The sequence below is a fragment of the Silurus meridionalis genome, chromosome 18 (genome assembly GCF_014805685.1).
Source record: "Silurus meridionalis isolate SWU-2019-XX chromosome 18, ASM1480568v1, whole genome shotgun sequence".
Lineage (NCBI taxonomy): Eukaryota > Metazoa > Chordata > Actinopteri > Siluriformes > Siluridae > Silurus > Silurus meridionalis.
In genome coordinates this window covers 6,150,215-6,171,944 of record NC_060901.1, presented here as the reverse complement: position 1 = coordinate 6,171,944, position 21,730 = coordinate 6,150,215, and the positions used below count along the sequence as shown (strand labels likewise).

Below are 21,730 nucleotides of genomic sequence, written 5' to 3'. Positions count from 1 at the left end.
CTAGTTTCCGCATGGCATCAGAGAAAGAATAGAAAATGAATAGAAGGGAGTGGTAAATAATACATTTGTCAACATTTCTCGTTAACAGACCTGAGCTACTCTGAACAAACAGACGTGTGCTGCAGTGTTATGTTAGACATATCTCCACTTAGAGTTCAGGTAGGAACAAAACTATTTCCTTTCTCTAGACTTTACTCCCTTGCACTGCTTTTCCATCCTCTCTGGACACTTGTTCAATATAAAGATAATTTGTAGCACTTTATATTTGTCTCTTGCATAAGTTCATTCAGTCTGGTGACAAAGGATAAAAAGAATGAGAATATTACACCAGGGGTGAACTGCCATGTGACCATGTTTTTTAGCTGAGTCAGGAGGTGTCTGACCTCATCAGGTCAGATGTTCTTAAAGAAACAATCAAAGAGGAAGAGAATGAATTCGAGGAGCAAGATAAGGTATAAAGTACAACTGTTTCAGCCCATCGTCAGTGTTGTTGATGTTTGGTTTTTAGAGGAACATGCTGCATAGACTTTTCATGTAGTAGGTGTGTATGTGTTGTAAAGTTGTAGTCTCTTAAATGCCTGTGTTGGAAAGTAGAATCCTCAAATGACCTTTAGTTTGTTTCAAGTGATCATAAAGGTTTTGTATAGAATCATAGAAGGGGTTTTTCTTTCAAGGAAAGTTCCAAGTACCTCTTTTCATTCTGAGGGTTTAGTTTCTAGAAAAATATCTTTCCCCCCTAAAAACTGCTACCCTCCAAAACTTTTTTAGAGTAGATTTTCAAATACTTCCCCTTAATATGTATTGTTGCTAGTTAGCTTCTAGCACTATGAGCTGTCCTGTTGGGAGTACTATGCAAGTTTGTTTGCTTCCACTATAACTAATTAAGTTTCCGCTTTCTTTCTCTCCCAAGTCTGTTTACGTACCACATGCATTGGCATTCAAGAGAGCATACGCTATTAAGGTAGAGCCAACATTCACTTTCACGCAGCCTGCCCACGTTTTAACTTCTGCTATCTGACCAAGTAGCATTCAGTCTGCTTCTTGATTCTGTTACCCAATAGAAACGGAGCATGAAGTCGCAGGGATTAGACAAGGTGGAGACCCCAAAATCATCATGTTTCACTGAGATGGTAGGGGTGAGGGTGGTGTTCCCTGACCCCTCGAGTATAAGCTTATCTTCTACACTGTTTCAGAAAGCAGGAACCCAGGATGAGCTTGACGCCAAGCTTACCCGCAGAGTACAAAGAGCTGCACGCAGGCAGGCCAAGCAGGAGGAGCTGAAAAGACTTCATCGTGCACAGGTCTGTGTGCGTTTTAGAGTTTTTTTGATATTCTATATGACTATATGTCTATTAGGCCAGACTGCCAAGAAGCTTGCAGAATTCAGTTTTTGTTTTTTTTTACTTTACACCCCATCGTAGACCCTACAAACAAATGTTCTGCAGTCTGAATAGATAAAATTCCATTTTATTTGTATTTAGTTTGGTGGTCTAGTGGTTGGGATGTGGCCAGGGTTCAATTCCCGGTCAGTGAACCAACCCCAGCCATTAGGGTTGCACAAGCCAGTGCACTCTTAGTGCCGGTCCCAAGCCCAGATAAATAGGGAGGGTTGCGTTGGGAAGGGCATCCAGCGTAAAAATGTTTATTTGTATTTAGTTTTAAATATGATCACAGTAGTATATTTAGATGTTATTTATTACTTTGTTAGTTAGGTACTGTTCAGGGCCTGAGCTGGTACAATGCAGACAAACCAAATCGTTAAAGCGGATCAGTGAAACAGAGTGACTAAATATTGGACAAAGAAAATATGGCCTCCCTTTTTTTTTATTATTTGGATTTATTATGGTAACCTGGTATGTTGTAATAAAACATGTATTGGTATTAAATTAAAATTTTGAAAATGGATTTCCACTCATGTAAACAACAACAAGAAATCTATTTAGTATGTATATATTTCTCTGTACATTTACGGCATTTGACAGAAGCCCTTATCCAGAGCGACTTACGTTTGTCTCATGCATACAACGGAGCAGCGGAGTGGTTAAGGGCCCAACTCAGAGGCCCAGGATTGGGAGCTTGTTGAGGCTGGGATTTAAACTCCAGTCCACTGCTTTAACCACTAAGCTACTACTACCACTGTAGTGTAACATGCTGAAGCCTGATGACTACATTTACCAAGTTACATGTAGAGTAGCCCTGCTACTCCGGTATCGTGGCCAAAAACCAACTAGGTAATTTGATTGCCATGTCAGATGTACAACCAAAAACCTTTTCCACTTAGAATGTTGGCAAACAAATCATTGTTTAATCTCCACCATTATCTGGCTTCAAGCAAATCTACAGTGAAGACAAGATTATGCTCTGTTATCTGGTCAATATATCAAGTTATTATATCTCAGTATTAAAAGGTTTTTTCACTGAAGCACTGAAATTGCAACCTGCAAGATCCTACAGGCTGCAGCCAGAAAAGTCTACAAAAATGAGCGTACAAAATGTATCAGATGTTTTCGAAGCTGTAAATCAATGACTCTCCTCTGATAATTAGAATGATTATCTGATTGTATCGTGTGTCATTTTTCAGGCTGCAGTGTATGTGTGTTTGTTTTCATAGATAATCCAGCGGCAGTTGGAGCAGGTGGAAATGAAGCAGAAGCAGTTAGAGGAGAAGGGCATTGCTGTGGAGAAGGCTCTCAGAGGAGAAGCTGGTATCGTCAGTCTTCTGTTCTCTGTCTCTTCATAATATTACTTAATTGTGTGTGTGTGTGTGTGTGTGTGTGTGTGTGTGTGTGTGTGTGTGTGTGTGTGTGTGTGCATTCAATACATGAACATATTCCTTCATCAAACGTCTGAAACATTTATCAGCATTGCTGTTTATTAAAATATTAAGTGTCAGGAATAGACCTAAGTTGTTCTTTGCTCACTAGTATGTCCTTGTTGTAGACTACTGGGAGGACTCTAGTGCCTCAGACGTACTGGACATACACCTGGGTGGTATGTAGCTTACCGTAATCAGGACCAGGCTAACAATGCCAACAAGCCATGAATGATTTCCTTCTTACAGAGAAATGTTTTGTGCTAAAGAATCTGTATAGGCCAGGCTTTCAAAATAGGCCTTTTCTTCATTCGCTTTGTGTGTTTGGATTTCTCAAAATCATCTTCTCCTTTTTAGAATGGCTGATGGCTAAAATGGCTAACAACGATTAACTCTCTTTTGCTAGCTTTCAATCCTAAATAAGTTTTGAAATGGTGTCGGATTGCTTGTGTGTGTGTGTGTGTGTGTGTGTGTGTGTGTGTGTGTGTGTGTGAGTTTGTGGACACATGCCATCTTTCATCATCATTCTGTCATTCTTAGACCGTTGCCATACTTTCACATCATCTTTCCTGTCACGTGTGTCTTGTAGGCGTGTAGTGACCAATAATGTTGTTGCTGGTAGACGTGGGCTGTTTTTTTCTTTTTTTTTTTTTTTTTTTAGTTCTCCTGAATAGGCAAAATGTACCGTATGTACCGTATGTACCGACTATAAGCTGCTACTTTTTTCCCACATTTTGAACCCCGTGGCTTAAACAACGAAGCGGCTTATTTATGAATTTTTCCTGGGTTTTCCCGGTTTCACACTTCAAGCCAAAAACTGAACCCCTACCATTAGACCAATGAAATTTCGAGCGGAAGCAACGCCCTCACCTGTGTTCTGAGCTGCACGGCATCGGGAGAAAAAACTTTTTTTTAAACGCATGACGATGCCAAAAGATAAACTCCAGAGAGAAATAGTTGTGAAAGGAAGGAGGAAGACAGTGAACAATGACTTTCTTGGTAGGCTACTGTTTAGATACAAGCCGTTGTAGCGCGTTGAGTCTGGGTGAAGGGAGAGCTCGCTAACTCCAGTTGGAACAGAAATCATATAAGCACAGACAGGTTTCCAAAACTCGTGCTTTTTATTATTCTTGGCAACAGCGTTACAGGTTAGTCAAAGAAACAGAAATGAGCATCAGAAAATAATAAGGACATAATCCTTGGTGTGCACACATGCAGTAATACCGGAAAAAATGCGGCGGCAGGCTATTCTCAAAATACCGCTCTTAAAGGAAGCGCAACATATTTCACCCGTTACACCGTGTAACAGACACTGTCTTTCGTTAAAGCCTGTGTAAAGTTTATTAGTTTCAATGTAGACATTGCTTATAGACAGGTGCGGCTTATTTATGTTTAAAATAAAAATCTTTGTCAAATTTAGTGGGTGAGGCTTATATATGGGTGCGCTTAATAGTCCGGAAATTCTGGTAAATGATTTTAAAGCTATCTTCAGTAAAAGACAATAAAGTATTACACAAATCAGTGAGAAATTTAGGTGTTTCATTTATTGTACGTGCTAGGCTTTGTAGCATTGCTGGCAAGTAGCAGAACTGGTTGGCTAGATACATCCACTGATCAGAGTCTAGGGGTGTCCTCGACTAAGGATTTAAGTCGTCGAAAAAGAATTGTCAAGTCTTCCTTACTTATAGTATAGACTGATAGTCGAGTCCTTTCGTGAGTTTCCTCACAAAATTCCTCAATACATTGGAAAAGCAACAGAATTTGCATTACAAATCTAATTGAATTAAGTACAGCACAACATCAATGCACCAAAAAAAACAATAAGAAAAAGGAACTTACAGATTTAAATGATAACACAATATACCTTTACACAATCTCTCAGACATTGTTGAATATTTAAATCCCTGCCTCCAAGATGCTCATGTGTCGGTCACAGACAGAGGTGGCAAAAGTACACACATCCTTCACTAAAGTAAAAGTACAGATACTCCTGTTTTAAAATACTCTGGTAAAAGTTTATGTACTGACTTTATTTTTTTCAATGTTTATTATGTCTATGAGGCAAATATTCACTAAGATTCAGGTTGTTTTATATATGTGTCTGTGAAGAGAGATGACAAGGACGGCAGAGAGCGCCCCTGGTCTCTTTTCTTAATTTTACAAAAGCAGATTTGCCGCATCAGTGAAACGAATGTTTACTGATTAAATTGTATTTTTCGGTGGAGTGTTTTTTTTTTATATATATATATATATATATATATATATATATATATATATATATATATATATATATATATATACAGTATATATCTGAAAAAAGATAGGCATCATGAAAAGAAAATTACAATTTTGCCTCTTTAAAATTTATTTATTTATATTATTAACAAAAATTATCACGAGTTAATAAAATTAGTGCCGTTAGAATGAATTTGCGTTAACATGTTATTAACGCTTAATTTAGACAGCTTTAATCAATATATTAATACAAAACAAATTTCTAATTTTGTTACCCAATGAATGTATCCAGGCTGAAAGTCCACCATATAGTACACGATCAGAGAAACGATGATGATGATCATGTGATCAGGAATGTTTCTGTTCTCAGTCATGTTACATCACTGACTCCCTCTGTCTCATCCACGTTAACCCCAGACTTCTTGTTGCCGTCTGATTTGCTCATTGTTAGCTTAGTAAACTAGTCTATGTCTGTGGTGTGTGAGATTCAGGTAATGATAAACCAGTGGTAGATAGAAAAAAAACATGCAATGACAAGAAATAGGCTGATGGTCTGAAAATGGTGCAATGAGAAGAAAAAATATTGACATTTCACCAAATTGATAAAAACTAAAGTAACGAGCCTGGTTTAAAAATGTAAGAAGAAAAAAGTACAAATATTTGTGTAAAAAGAAATTAGTAAAAGTAAAAATAAAGTAGTGTCTGTAAAAAATAAATAGTGAAGTAAAGTACTGATACCAGAAAAATCACAGTAACGAAGTATTTGTACTTTGTTACTTCCCACCTCTCGTCACGGATCACTTAATTTTATTTTATTAAATCACGTACATTGAAAATATTTATTAAAAGCTTCTTTCTTTTCACATTTCTTTACAGCATTATCATAATGGGCAGCATATTAACTTATTGGGAGAAAACCAAAGTTCTATGTGAAATCAGACACTGTATATGAGGCTGTATATGAGAGGATACGACTTGTATGAGTTTCTTTCTGTGTCAAATAGGACATAAGAAATAACGGGGACTTGGAAGTGAAAAGTTTGTTGGGAATCGGAGAAAAGTCGGATCAAGTGCCATAGGATTTATCCATACTATTGTGTCCTACCTGATTTTGATTAGAGTTGAGAATTTGCATTGAATTCTTGCGCACATGTTACTGGTCTGAATGCAGGGTTATGCAAATTATTTTCAGGAAGGTAAATGTACAATGTGACCTTGTAGTTTTAAGGCTAAAAGGGTCTGTTTTACTCATATCTAGAGGTTAAAATGGCTTTCTCAGCAGGTCAGTCAGCTGTGTCCGAGCCTATTTTCATCTCGTCATTTCACTTCATCATATTCTCCTCTTATTCTACCATGTGCTACATCTGATGTCCTTGAAACGTCTGCTCTGTCTCTTTTCTGTCTTTCTCTTTTTCTGTCTCATTGTGGCACTAGTTGAGCCCTTTTGCGGTTCCCCTCGTAGGAGACCCATCTCCCTCTGTCCTTGTTGTTCCCAAGAAGGTAACTAAACCTCTGTCCTTCCAAATATGTAGGCAAAACAATCTAGCACAGGTTCCACCTGAAGTTCTTATTTAGTCCATAATTCAAGCTGTTGGATATAGAATTATGGGCTGATACGATGTCTTTCTTGTTTAAATATGTGATAATTTAGCAAAGTAATATTTATAAAGTGTGTTGCTTTGCTCTGGTCTGCTTCGTGGTAGCTGGAAGTCTTTAGAGACCAGTGAATACACATTTATAAAGAATTTATGGTGTGCAAACTGCACCAAATTGTGTGTAGTGACATTAGACAAGTAATTTTGTGGTTTTAAATTGCAGCCTATTATTACTACTATTGCGCACTGCAAATAAATGATTTTAGAAAATATTTTAGCTAGCAAACAACGTTGGCTAGCTTGCTAATGGCAGCTAGCTAGATGAAGCACATGCTTTTGTTAGGGATTGTGTATTTATTAAATTACTTATTTGCGTAGATTGCTATCAGAATTGTAAAGTTTGTGATGTGTATTATTTTTATTATTAGTTTTATTTGAAATCTACGGCCTTAAATTTAGCTATTTACCTCACATTAGCTTAAAGATAACTAGCTATTGGTTTGAGGACATATGATGGTGTAATCTGAGCATTATTTTACAGTTTTGGTTTTTAAATATATACAAAATCATACACAACAGCAGTTTAGTGGCCTTTTAACCATTGTGGATGTTTATCCTTTTCTTCTACTAAAGACTTCTTTTCTTTCTCTTTCCTCTATTTTTTGGTCGATTGTTGTACTTAGCTAGAGCCAAAGGCACGGAGCATGACCACTCTTTTTACGTCTGTACAGTCTTTTTCCTTTACGTAGTCCACGAACCCCCACTCCGCCAGCTAAGTGCGTCTTGTTCTCTTCCTTCTTATTGTCATTTTTCCTCAGTTTCTTTTTCTTTTTTGTTTGTTCCAGACTGCATGTGCATGGTGCACCTGGTCTGTTTTTTATTTGGAAAAAAAAATGCAATTGAAAAGATATCAGAAAGTGTGTGTGTGCGTGTGTGTGTGTGTGTGTGTGTGGGGGCGCCTTCTTGCATGCTTCTCTGTTTTAAACCCACACTAACAAGCCATCATTAGACACAAATCTATTAAATCTTAGAAAATATTTTTGCTAATTTTTATCCAAGCATGTTCTTTGCATGTTCTCCTTTCTCTTCATTTTTGATCCCACCCCTTCTTCGGTGTCCCATTAGGAATGGGAAAGAAGGACGATCCCAGCCTGATGCACCAGTGGTTTAAACTGGTCCAGGAGAAAAACGCACTGGTGCGCTACGAATCAGAGCTCATGATATTGTGAGTGTATTTTATTACAAGGGGCTGTGAGTGGTTCAACTGTATACACATTTTTTTATAGGGGAGGGATGTATCAGGTTGCTCAGATTGTGCTTTAATACTTTACACTTGTATTTGTGTGTGTGTGTGTGTGTGTGTGTGTGTGTGTGTGTGTGTGTGTTTGTAGTGCACGAGAGCTGGAGCTGGAGGACAGACAGAGTCATCTGCAGCAGGAGCTGAGGGAACGAATGGCAGTGGATGGTCAGTGCAAACACACACACACACACACACACACACACACACACACACACACAAACAGAAAAATATACATACATTTTAAAAAAGCTTGAACATTTTCAGCTGTCGGAGCCAAATTAAGAACATAATTAGGACAATTTTATCAAGCTTACACACATTTTAGACTAACATCACATATTAAGAGGGTGCAATAAAGATGTTAAGAGATCAAATTGCACAGATGTGATAGAAGATTATCTGCAGGAGTAAAAGGGAAAGTTTATAGGACTGTGGGGAAATCTGCGATGTTGTATGGTTTAGAGACAGTGGCATTGAGTAAAAGACAGGAGGTGGAGCTGGAGGTAGCAGAGCTGAAGATGTTGAGGTTTTTGTTGGGACAGGATTAAAAATAAGATTATTAGAGGAATTGGTCATGCAGGATGTTTTGGAGACAAGGTGAGGGAGGTACGATTGAGATGGTTTGGACATGTGCAGAGGAGGGACATGGGGTATATCGGTAGAAGAATGCTGAGGATGGAGACACCAGGAAGGAGGAAAAGAGGCCAAGGACGAGGTTTATGGATGTGGTGAGGGAAAACATGCAGGTGGTGGCTTTGAGGCAGATCTACAGGACAGAGGGAAATGGAGACGGATGATCAAATAAAAGAAAAAGAAGAAGAAGAAGAAGTACCCACGAGAGGAGGTGGATTAAATACCTGCATTTTTTCCATCCTAATTGCCTCGATTTTCATAGTGAAAAGTGCTCTAGAAATAAACATGAATTGAACTGAATATTAAACGTACGAAAGCATTCCGGATTTCATGTCCAGACCGTGTAACAGTTTCTTTTCACATGTAATTGAACTACTCAATACAATAGGACAAAACTTTCACACACACACACACACACACACACACACACACACACACACACACACACACACACACACAAATGATCAAACTCATTAGCTGTTTCCACAAAATTGCTGTTTTGCACAATTTGCTGCTAAAAATGTATATTGTTTATCTTGACATTTGCACCTAATACAGTATTATTTGTGATATCTATTGCACCTTGCATTGCATAATACTGTTACTGTATTACATATGTATATTTGTTTATTTAAATATTCATATTAGTTGTATTTATATAGATATTGCTATTTGCACTTCTGGTTAGATGCCAACTACATTTCATTAGCCATTTACTTTTACTCTGCACTATGACAAAATTGACTCTAATCTAATCTAATCTAATCTAATCTAAAAGCATACTTGATCTGCTTTGACTTGAATTTATATGAACGATCATCTCGAGAAAGGACACCCAGTGCCCACCTGTTAGCAGAATTAAAACCAAGTACGCTTTTATCCTTTTTTCAGACCATCTAAAGGATGAGGAGGAGCTGACTGAGGAGAGGCGAATCCTGGGTGAAATGCTGGATGTTGTAGAACAGAGGGATTCTCTAGTGGGTCTTCTGGAGGAGCAGAGGCTGAAGGAGAGAGAGGAGGACAGCGACCTGGAGGCAGCCATGTTGTCTAAGGGATTCAGCCTGAATTGGGCTTAAAACACACACACACACACACACACACACACACACACACACACACACACACACACAATCGTGTAATCTCTGCGTAAAATAAACAAGAAGGAAGTGAACATTGTACACTGGATACTAATTAGGAAAAGTCAACTACGACATTTGGACCTACACCCAAAACGAAATGTATTTCTGCTGGGCCATATTTGCTTTGGCTCGAGTGTTAAATAATTTAAAATATTCTGTATTATCAGGCGCTTGGGCAATTTTGCAATGTATATACAGTATACTGTGTATTTAAAAGACAGGCAAGTCGAAGGAAATTTGTCTCGTAATAATCTAAAGGGCAAAAAATCAAATATAAGAAAGATGATGGCTTGCAATGGAACAGTATTACGCTAACTGCACTACGATAATATGCATACGTAACCCTTAAATGCTGCTTTAGCTTTTTTTAATTCTTATATTTTTCTTAGATTGATTTATCGCAGAAGAGAAACGCAGAGATTTTTAAGCGTATTTGACTGATTCTATTTTTGTTGATTGATTAAAGACAGAGGTAAGGAAACGGACTTCGGTGTGAAAAGCCTGTGTGTATGCGATGGTTTAAAGATGTTTTAACCGATGCGTAAACTAATGTATCATTTATTTATAGCATTATTTTATTGTTTAACCGGAATTGTTTTGCTAGCTTTTCATGGCAAAGTAACACCAAAAACTGCTGTCTGTAAGAATGTATTATTTTGCTGAAATAAATTGCACAATAATTTATACACTTTCAGAATGGAGCACTTGTGAGAAGAATTTTTAAACACTTCCCCAAATCGATAGCGATCATAAGGATTTTTATTTATTATGACTAACAATGGGGTTATTATATTTTAAATGCCTAATTAGTCGGTTAGATTAGATGCAAGAACTGATGTACATTGCATGTCAAAAGAGTGTTTTATGATTTTTGAGGGACATGTGCATGTTCATTTTGTTTATATACAACAAACTAGGTCATTTAAAAAACAAATATATAAATATACAGGTGTTGAACTTTATTTTCATTGCAAAAATCCTTTAGCATGAATAACATCTCTACAAACTCTTGGTATCTGGACAGTTTGCTTCTCCAAACTTTCAGCTAAAATACTTTGTCATGCCTCTTGTAAAACTTGCCAAAGGGTCTTCACTAGTTTGATATTTCTTCTTGTGATCCAGTTCAGCCCAGAGCAGTTCAATAGGTTTTAGGTGCGGTGACTGAGCAGGTCATCCCATGATGGATAACACTCCAGCTGACTGTTTGTTCTCTAAATAAAGCTCAGAGCTTGGATCTATGCTTCAGGTCATTGTCTTGTTGTATGATGAAGTAAGTTCTAATATGCTGCAGTCCAGAAGGACCTGCATGGTGTTGAAATATGAAACGGTAGCCACCATGGTTCAGACGAAATTTCACTCGGAATAAGTGTCCAACCTTCTCTGCTCTAAAACTTCCACAAAAACCATAAGGCTTCCACCTCCATTGACTGTGTGTCTTTTCTCAAAATTCAAATTTGGACTCCACAGAACTCCACAGAACTTTACTCCAGTCATTGACTGTCCAATTCTTGTGTGTTTTTGCCTTTTATCTATACTATGTATACTGCATATAAGCAAAGGAAAATGCAAGTGTCTTTGAACAATAATACACGTTCCAACTGTATATTTTGATTAAAAGCACCTAGGTCCAACATCTTAACTGGATGAGAAATTTATAGTTTTTTGATTTAATTTTAATTAATTCAATGATGTACAGATATTTTGTATTACAGTATATTATATTTTCCACCATCACATGTTCAGAGGAGGGAAAAAAAGTCACTTAGATTTGGCAATTTAGCCTGTAATTAAAAATTCACAGGTTTATAATTCTAATACATTATCATTGCAGTAGTTATCATTCATTCACATTTACTGTAGGCATTGTATAATCATAGATTCATAACAAACAAAAATCTGGTGTTAATCAAGAATGTTAAATGGTAACATTTTCTGTAAAGAGAAATTTATTTTTCATTTTATGATCAGCGTTTCCAGTGTCGGATGTTTATGTTTATAACAGGAACCTATCTCACAGATGTTCCATGTCATTAAACGTAAAAAGAAACATTTAAAAGTATAAAGCTTTCTTTTAGTGTCAATTTTTAATTTTGGTATAAAAATACCAGCATAGTAAATCACTTTTGGGTGTGCTGCTAAAGGAAAATAATCATTGTGGAAACACGTCACACCACATTGTTGTGCGTCAGCGATTTATTCCCTATTTGATATAAATGAATTGTGATGATCTGATTATGAATATATACTGTAGCCTACATATACAGTCATGTGAAAAGGAAAGTACACCGTCTTTCAATTCTATAGTTTCAGGTATCCGGACATAATAAAAGATCATATGGTCCCAATTAGAAAAAAAAAACTTAGTTTTCCTCACATGGCTTTTCCATGTTTTATTTATTTTTTTAATAATTGAAACATGGAAAAGCCATGTGAGGAAAACTAAGTAAACCTTTATTGCTTCTATAAAAGTTCCTTGATTAACTGATCATCAGCAAGTGTGGCCACCTCTATAAAAACCCAAGTTTTAGCAGTTTCCTGGTCTGAAACATACAGGCATGTGTTAATACAACACCAAGGAGGATACAGCAGCAATAACTTTAGAGACAGAGAGAGAGAGAGAGAGAGAGAGAGAGAGGGGTTATAAGGCCATTTCCAAAAAAAAATGTCAAGTCTATCATTCTACATTGAAGAAAATTATTCATAAGTGCAAAACATTCAAGTCATTAAAGTTAGCAATCTTACTGGGCGCTCGAGAACATTCACCAGAACATCGGACATTGCAATGCTCAGAGAAGCTGCAAAAAACACGAGTTACATCTCAGACTCAAGAGGCCTCAGTTAGAATGTTAAATGTGAAAGTGCACTAAAATTAGAAGCAGATGAAACAAGTATGGTTTATTTTTAAGGGTTGCCAGTAGAAGGCTTCTTCTCTCTTGAAGAAGAAGAACATGGAAAATAACATCTGGAATAAAAACACAAGACTTCTGGAACATGGTTCTTTGGACAAATGAGACCAAAGTGGAGATGTTTGCCCATAATAGACAGCACCACATTTGTGAAACATATCAACACAAACACCACATAGCAACTCTCAAAAATGGTGGTTGAGGAGTGATGATTTGGGCTTGACCTGAATTGTTCTTGAACTCATCGGTATCCCAAAGTATTCTAAAGTCAAATGTGAGAAAATCTGTCTAACAGCTTGGCTACAATTCTCTCCAATGTGGCAGGACAATGATCTTAATCACACCAGCACATCTGCAACAGAATGGCTGAAAAAGAACAGAATCAGGTCCAGTTAAAGTCCTGACTTGAACCGGACCGAAATGCTGTGGTAGGACCTTAACAGAGCTGTGGAAACCCGCAAATCTCAATGACTTGCGGCAAAATTTCCCCAAAATGATGTGAAGAACCGATCGAGTCGTACAGAACAAGATAACTGCAAGTTCTTGCTGATAAAGATGCTTCTTTAAGTTGTTGAATCATGAGGTGTGCATAGATTTTCACAAATGGTTGATTTCGGTTACATTTTTTGTACCAGTAAATAATGACAGCAAACTATGTCATGTGTTGTTTATCTGCGGTTCTATTCACCTACTGTAATTCTAAAGCCAGATGATGTTTTATTATTTCCTGATACATGTGAACAAAAAAACTCAAAGAGGATGTACTTTCATTTTCACATGACCATTTGGCCCAGGGCCAAGTCCTCTACATACATTTCCTCAGCCTGTGAGCCTTTTTGGGGTTTGTTTTACTTTTTTTTTGTGATAACAGTTATTAGGAAGTTTTTCCTCTCTGTACATGTCCTTAGGCCATTATTATGATGACAGCTGCCCGATTGCATGATTTATGAGATTCAGAGACGCATTTTTGTAATCACTTTCACATTAAATGTATGTCTAAACTCTTCCTCCCTACCTTCTTACTTTCTTTCTACATTCCTTTCTTCACTCTCTTTCTTTTTCTTTCTTTCTCTTTCTTTTCCCCTCCTTCTTACATTCCTCTCTTTCATTTTCTTTCTTTCTTTCTTTCTTTCTTTCTTTCTTTCTTTCTTTCTTTCTTTCTGCCTTCCTTCCTTACTTACTTACTTACACACTTCACTCTCTCCCTCTCTCTCTCTCTTTTCCCCTTTTTTCTTTCTTTCTGTTTTCTTTTTTTGTGCACAATTTGTTAGACTCTCAAACTCCCACAGCCTCTACCACCAAGTGTATGTCATATGTGTGTTACACACACACACACACACATATATACATATATATTTATATATGTGTATATATATTTCTTTATTTATTTTGGGGACATATGGCTCACGGGACCGGAAGTGCCCGGAAGTGGCTGGATTTCTCTCCTTCTCTCCTCCCTACTCTGGATAGTGACCGCCTCTTTCCATCTTTTCCAACAAACCTCGTCTGTTTCCGCTCTTGTTGTACGAGAAGGGAAAAATGGACACCAGTTGAGCATTTACAAGTTTACAAGGATTTGTTTTTATGTTCTCCATCTTTTTACAGCGATCAAACATTTTTACTCTATCGCGCGCGTGTGGAACATGAGGCACGAGCGAGAAAGAGTTAAACACTAACTAAAGTTATTACTCATAGTCCAGATTAAGGGAAAAAAAAACAGAAGCTCGGGTTTGCTTTTTTAAGGAATATTTACAAAAAAGGTGAGTGTGATCGATGTTCTTTAAATGCACAAATACTTTTTTTTAAATATGATTAATTATGTTGCTTTTTTTAAAGCAAAAATAAGCGCGTGCTCGGTTTCTCTGTCCTGCGTGGATGTTTGTAAGCATCTGGACATGGATCTGATTACTTTTCGTCATTTGCAAACGCATTCTACATCAAAGTCAAAATGCATGATTTGGTTTTCTCACTTTATCTCAGCCTTCTCACTTTTCCATTAACACTGCATTCCTCATAGGTGATGTTTCAGATGATGCCTCATGTCTTTACCTATGGATACCTGGAAAAATAAAACTTTTTTTCAGAAAAAAAGTAGCTCATGCATGCTCAGGAACATCACGTGTGTAATTTGCATGCATATACAGTTACTTAGAATAAAATAGAGTTGTGTCCGAGTGAAGAAATGATTTTGGTCACCACAGATAAAGGAATTCGAAACTTCCAAAACTTGTTGGGTGAACGACCCCCAAATGGATAATGCATGGGGTTTTTTTGTGACTCATGTCCTGACCAATAAAATGTAGGACTGCTGTAACATTAGTGACTCAAAACCAAATAAATCTTCCTTGCACTGATTTAGCAGTCTGGAGAATGATGAGTAATGTAGGGAAATGGGGGATCAGTGATTTGGTTGTTTTAGGTGGATGATCTGTTATTTTTGTTTGGCTTTTGGAAATAAGAGTGTTCAGTGAGTGATTATTGGGAAAATGATAATCAGTAATTGGAATGAAATTGGTTATTAGTGATTGATTATGATTGGTTGTTTGGGGGGGAAAATTGGTTATCAGTGGTTGGCTGTTTGGAATAATGGTGACCTTGGGGTGAAAATGGTGATCAGTGGGTTGTTTAGAGGAAAATTGTTTATTAGTATTGGTTTTTGGGAATGGAGTTGATCAGTGATTGATTATTGATTAAATGCTGATCAGTAATTTTGTTGTTTAGAATGGAAATTGCTTATTATTGTTGTTTAGGGGAAAATTGGTTATTAGTGTTGGTTGTTGGGAATGAAAATGATCACTGATTTTGGTGGAAAATGATGGACAGTAAATAGTTGTTTGGAGGACATTGGTGTTTGGGTGTTAGAAACGATGATGATCAGTGATTGTGTTATTGGGAATAACCATGATCAGTGAGAAGGATTTTCTCTGTTCTGGTGCATATCTTTTGAAATTAACCTCCCATTGATACCTGAACAGTAGAATCAGTCTAAAAAGCATAACCTTACACTTAACCCTTCAAGGAATACTTCAGTGAGAACTTCATTATTTTTGGTATATTGCCACTTAAACAGGGTTTTATGACTGATGATATTCTTAGTCTGTAAAGCAGGAGCAGGATGGAGGCTTTGAATCACTTCTGTACATTGAATAAAGGTGTCTGCCAGAGACTTTAAATATAAATGACCATGACAACTCGGAGTCATGCTGTATACACTGATATTGAGACGAGCGATCCTGCTTTCACTGCTCTTATATCAGGCAGCTGTGGTATGAGTCGGGAACCATACTGAGTTCATTAAGAAAAGTTTTTTTTATTAGACATAAAATTGTCAATTGAAGAAAAAGTCAAAATCTAGTGATGAATGCACAAAATCAGAAACTATATTAGTGTGTGTGTTTGTGTTTGTGTGTGTGTGTGTGTGTGTGTGCGTGCGTGCGTAGGAGGGTAATGACATATGAGTCAAGAGTTCGTTTTCAATAGTTTTTTTTTTTTCTTTTTTTCCCTTTTTCCAGATTATAGCACTCAGTAAAAAAGGAAGGACCGGTGTCGTCAAATCCTTCCTTTTGATTTTTAAGGAAATGTTTTCAGAAGCGATCAGATTCCATAAACTATTTAGGGATGCACCAATGTCACTTTTTCCTCTTTGGAAAACCCACACTCATGTCACTCTGGGGTGAAATGTATAGACAGACCTCCATATCTGATAGTTAGATCATTTTTGGATTTGTGTGCAATCGAGTGCATCACCAATGCATTCTTATGTCTTGAGTTTTAGTATAAATATATGTTAACATTAAGCCAGTAATGCTTCTACCAAAACGGAAATAAAAAAAAAATTTAAGTTTTATCTGTATGTTGATCTGTGTTATATATCAGGATGCATCATTCAATGCCTGTTTGGAGATTTTTGAGACATCTGCATGTTCCTTTTATTTCTATACAACAAACTAGTTAAAAGACAAAAACTCAGAAGAATTGGACAGCGAGTGACTGGAAGAATGTTCTGTGGACTGATGAGTCTAAATTTGCCAATTTTGGCTCTAACAGAAGAACTTACATAAGGTAGAGAACATACGAAAAGATGTTAGCAGACTGCCTCACCCCCACAGTCAAACATTGAGGTTTAAGCTTAATGGTTTGGGGTTGTTTTGGAGCATAGAATGGTTGGAGACTTATTCCAGGTAAATGAAAAACTGAACCAACATGTCTGCCATTATATACTTCACCAACATGCAATTTCATCTGGAATTGACTTCACCATTCAACAAGACAATGAGCCAAAGTGTACGTCTGGAGTGTTATCTGTTATGGAATGACCTGCCCAGTCACTGCACCTAAATCCTATTGAACTGCTCTTGGATGAACTGGATCACAAGGCACAGATTCTTAGAGTGTAAAGCTATTTCATGCTAAGGGAGGATTTCTCAATCAAAATCAAGTTCAACATCTGTTATTTTATATATTTGTCAGGCTTCATACTGTTAAATGTTTTGGTTTGTTGCATAGAAAAATAAAAGGACCACGCATGTGTCTCTCAAAAAAACATAAAAGCGATACACAGTATACTAGTTCTTGTATCAGTTAGCATGCTTTTAAATAATGGCACAGCATTCAAATTTAGTTAACTCCCAAATCAAATTCACTAAAAACAAAAATCCATCTCAAAATTTGCGATCATTAGAGCTGTTCAAACCCACTAGTCATAGTACAGATATTCGCATCAAATATTTCAGTCAGAACATTTGATGAGGTAAGTAGAATTGAATATACTCCTTAAAAGCATTGTTTTTTTTTGTTTTTTTTTATTAAAAATGTTCCTGCTCTGAAGCTTGCTTGCGTTTTCCCGTCCACTTTCTGTTGTGTAAGGAAAAGCTGTCGAAGCTCTAGCTTGGGAATTTATGGAATTTGTAATTACTTGATCTGTCCTCTAGGGGCCACTCTGTTTTCCAGCATACTCTAGTGCCTACTGTTGCTTAGTAAAGGAGCTTTTTTTTAAATAAAGGTGCTTTTTACTTGTCACATATACATTACAACACAATGAGATGCTATGAAATGTTAGGAAGCTAGAGTTAAAGATGATATGAGCAAGGAGGGCTAAGGGCCTTGCTCAAGGGCCCAAGAGTGGCAGCTTGGCAAAACTGGGGCTGGAACCCCAGACCTTCTGATTAGTAATCCTGAGCCTTAACTACTGAGACATTATACAGATAATGATTGTGTGTCATTTTAGCATCATTAATTAGTTCCTCTACATTTATTCCCAATAAATATGACATTAGCAATGGCAAAGAAAATCTTCCTGAGATGGTATGAGGAAGAGCCCTTCAGAGGAGTCGGATTTAATAGGGAACCCATCCTGACGCTAAATATCTATTCATTATAGTTCTGTCATTGTAGCAAGCAATGTTTATATAAAATACAATCTAAATCCTTCAAGAAAGGAGGTGGAGCTGGAGGTGTAGGCAGAGTTGAAGATGCTAAGTTTTTCATTGGGAGTGATGAGGACCGAGCAGGTAGGATGTTATGGAGATGCGATAAAGATGGTTTGGTCATGTGCAGAGGTGGGACATAGGGAACATTGGTGGAAGAATGCTGAGGATGGAGTCACCAGGAAGGAGGAAAAGAGGAAGGCCAAGGATGTGGTGGGGGGAGACATGCAGGTGGTTGGTTTGAAAGAGGCAGATGTCGATGACGGAGTGATATGGAGACGGATGATCTGTGAAGACCCCTAAAGGGATCAGCCAAAAGAAGACAGACAAAAATAATTCATTCGACTAATATTTCACAATTCTGAATGTAACTATAAAGACTAAGTAGTATGATATGCTTCGCTCTGATAATGTAAAAACCCGCAATGCTGCTATAACTGGCAGATTGATGTATAAACTGTAAGAGGAATAAATCCACTTTGTGTCTGAGTGTGTGACAGCACTGTTACAGCATTCACTTATACCTTACATTATACGTGTGGAGGATTTTTATAACCAAGCATAGTTTTAGCTTTGTGTGTGTCTGCAGTACATTCTGAAGGATAGCTGATGTGTGTTGACAGTGTTATAAAACCACATTATTAATGTAAGTACTTGATGCCCAAGAGAAAAGCTCCAGAATGCATGTGTGTGTGTGTGTTTGTGTGTGTAAGAGAATATGCAGACGTGTAAAAAAAAAAAAAAAAAAACGGGCCTGTGTTAAAGAGCCGGATTTTTATCTCCTCTCACACACGCCGCAGAGTAAAAGTCTAGTTCTTGTGTTGGTTATATAACATTTACCATTACGTAGTAATTAAGCGGTGATTAAACCTAAACTGATGCTTTGGTTGTGTAGTTTTCTGTCCCACACCCACACTAGAGTACCTAAGACTTTTCCGATCAATGTAATTAAACTTCTCTTGTGGATTTAAATACACGGCTGCACAAAAACAAAGCAATTAAGGGTCTGTTTGGACCATGCAGGTTAATCACGTCTGGCAGTCTGCAAAAAAATACTCGACTTGTTTGTTTCACTTCCTGCTGTTCGATCGATCGAGGGTCAGATCACTTGCTTATTGGAATCGAACGGTGCTAGAGTTCAGCGGAACGAGATTGAGATTGCACTCGGACACACCGATTTCTCCGTTACTGTGTCATTTTAGCGATCAGTGTATATTTACCACACCACCAGTATCTCCATGCATGTGTGATATTCTCCTTGCAGTTTAAAAACCTAAACAACTAATGATGCAAATCGTTTGATCGGATTCCAAGAGGAAGTTAGAAGACCACAAAAGAGGTTTATGGATGTGGTGATGGAAGACATGCAGGTAGTTGGTGTGAAAGAGGCAGATGTAGAGGACAAGGGGGGTATGGAGACGGATGATCCGCTGTGGCGCCCCCTAATGGGAGAAGCTGAAAGCAGAAGAAGAGGTTGTGATGCACAGCAGATTCCTGAATCCAGTTTATCAGTGAGCTATTTGTGTAGATTTTATTATAGAATGCTTTTATATGAAATTATTTGACGTGACATTTCAATTTATTGTTAGAAACACCAAAACAAAAAACTAGATTTCGGCTAGAACAAAGTATAAAATTTGGGTTTTTCCAATTCTCTTTGCAGAACAGAGTTTTTGTTGCATGTGTTACTCGAATTAATTATCACTCCACAATATACTTCTTTTTTTTTTTTGTTGTTTCTGTACAAAAAAAGTGCAAAAACAAGCATGCAAGGCAGCTCTTGCATTTATTTTTATGAGAAAGAAGGATTTGGGGATTGAGTGCGCTTCCTGGAACTGGGAGCAAGATCACACAAGCGATTGCACATCGATGTGACACGTGAACACCCCTACATCCACAAAATAACACTTCAGAAGCAATAAAGGTCATGTTTTGTGAGGAACGCACTGAGATCTCAGAAAGTGTTCTCACCTAACCAAAGAACTTTGTGAAACAATATGGTGTGTATGCTGAAGTGTTTTATAAAATCAAGTGCACACTTTTTTTTAATGGAAAAAAAATGATTCTCATTTAAAAATATTTGTAACCGTCTAGCATTAAAGTGGGCTGGAATTTTTGTTTATTTATTTATTTAAAAAAAAAACTCTTATATAACTAAGTTCATGCAGATGTTTAGTGCCAGCAGCTGTTTGTTGAATCTTTTTATGTTTTTGAGTTTTTTGAGAAAAATGATCAGTGGGTTAATTGTAGAGAGTGCTGTGGGAACCGTGTGCAGGCAGCCAGCTGTGTGAGAGAGAGAGAGAGAGAGAGACACACACTCACACTGATCCTGGCTTAACGAAGTCAGGCGATAGCTGTAATTAGCAATGAAGCAGCTTTCCACTTTTTAAACTTGTCGTTCATGCGATGCAGGAAACATGCTTGCTGAGGGAGTGGGGGAGGAAGAGCGATTACGTGCATTAAAACCTGGCCCGATCCAGCTGTCTAAGTGCCCTTGACCAAAAAAAAAAAAAATCCCCCACCACATTCCTGTTAGATGGTGTATTAAAAAGGGAAGCTGACCTTAAAAAGTAGTTTCAGCTGAGAGCTAAAGAATATATATTTCTAAGGGTTTTTTGGGGTAATGTTAAGAAATAGCAAATATATTTAAAGGAAATCGCATTGCTTATTCATTAAAATTCAATTGTTCACAGAAGATTTAAAATGGCCTTTTTTTTTTTTTTTTTTTTTTTTTATTTCTAGTATATAGTTATTTCTATAGCGCTTTTCACAACGGACCTTGTCTCAAAGCAGCTTTACAGAATTTAACAGTTAAGGTGAATGGTGTGTATTTATCCCTGGTGAGAAGCTGTGGCGAATGCGGCAAGGAAAAACTCCCTTAGATGTTATGAGGAAGAAACCTTTAGAGGAACCAGACTCAAAAGGGGAGCCCATCCTCATTTGGGTGACATCAATAGTGTGATTATAGTCTTTAAACAATACAGAACACTGGAGAGTAAGAACTAACCGGAATATAAGATTATGAGTAATGTCCTTTCTGCGGTCTTATACAGTCATTTAACTTTGTGAAACCAGGAGCTACTGAGCAACTCATAAAATAGCTCAACATATGAGATCATCATAGATCCAACACCAGCTTCTCCATGCCAGAGCCTTTAAACACTCAAAGAGGTCCAATGTCCAAACTCCACATGAGGTAAATTTCAAATGGTGCTGGTACGTCTCTAGATGGTTCAGGATGTTTGCAGTCATCTACTTCATTAAAGGTCCACAATCTTCATGAGGTGGAAAACAACTGGAGCTGGAGTGGATGGGTAGAGAAAAAGAAGCAGTGGACAGAAATTAGCGTAGCTGCTGTTCATGATATTACCAAGCACAAGTTGATAATGTGCATGTGATCAGATGTACTGGAGCACAAGGTTATGATGTGACGTGTGTTATGTGTAGGCTTTGCTAAAAAGATACGTCTTTAATCTGCACTTAAACTGGGAGAGTGTGTCTGAGCCCCGAACACTGTCAGGAAGACTAATCCAGAGTTTAGGAGCTAAATGTGAGAATGTTCTACCACCTTTAGTAGACTTTGCTATTATAGGAAATACTAGAAGTCCCGGGTTTTGAGATCTCAAGGAGCGTGACGGATTGTAGCGTGTTAGAAGACTGGAGAGATACATGGGAGCTAGATGA

The 21,730-nt window shown here is 37.4% G+C and overlaps 2 protein-coding genes across 13 annotated transcripts in view; both read left to right on the top strand.

Moving 5' to 3' along the window:
- The window catches only part of mical3b (microtubule associated monooxygenase, calponin and LIM domain containing 3b), a 37,091-nt gene extending 26,683 nt beyond the window's left edge, over nt 1–10,408 (top strand). For 6 of the 12 annotated variants that reach the window (XM_046872962.1, XM_046872956.1, XM_046872958.1 and 3 more), the window contains 11 exons: nt 89–159; nt 363–452; nt 911–961; nt 1,062–1,094; nt 1,194–1,301; nt 2,612–2,705; nt 6,482–6,547; nt 7,326–7,418; nt 7,768–7,867; nt 8,034–8,107; nt 9,467–10,408. In XM_046872962.1, coding sequence (XP_046728918.1) covers nt 89–159; nt 363–452; nt 911–961; nt 1,062–1,094; nt 1,194–1,301; nt 2,612–2,705; nt 6,482–6,547; nt 7,326–7,418; nt 7,768–7,867; nt 8,034–8,107; nt 9,467–9,651 — 965 coding nt within the window. In that variant the 3' untranslated portion in view covers nt 9,652–10,408. Of the gene's footprint in view, nt 1–88; nt 160–362; nt 453–910; nt 962–1,061; nt 1,302–2,611; nt 2,706–2,940; nt 2,992–6,481; nt 6,548–7,325; nt 7,419–7,767; nt 7,868–8,033; nt 8,108–9,466 lie in introns of all 12 variants that reach the window. The other 6 variants (XM_046872968.1, XM_046872964.1, XM_046872961.1 and 3 more) reach the window with 5 other exon arrangements.
- Nucleotides 10,409–14,087: 3,679 nt separating this feature from the next.
- Nucleotides 14,088–21,730, top strand: part of tspan9b (tetraspanin 9b) — a 33,271-nt gene continuing 25,628 nt past the window's right edge. The window contains exon 1 of the mRNA XM_046872754.1: nt 14,088–14,380. The gene's annotated coding sequence lies outside the window, so the exon portion shown is untranslated. The remainder of the gene's footprint in view (nt 14,381–21,730) is intronic.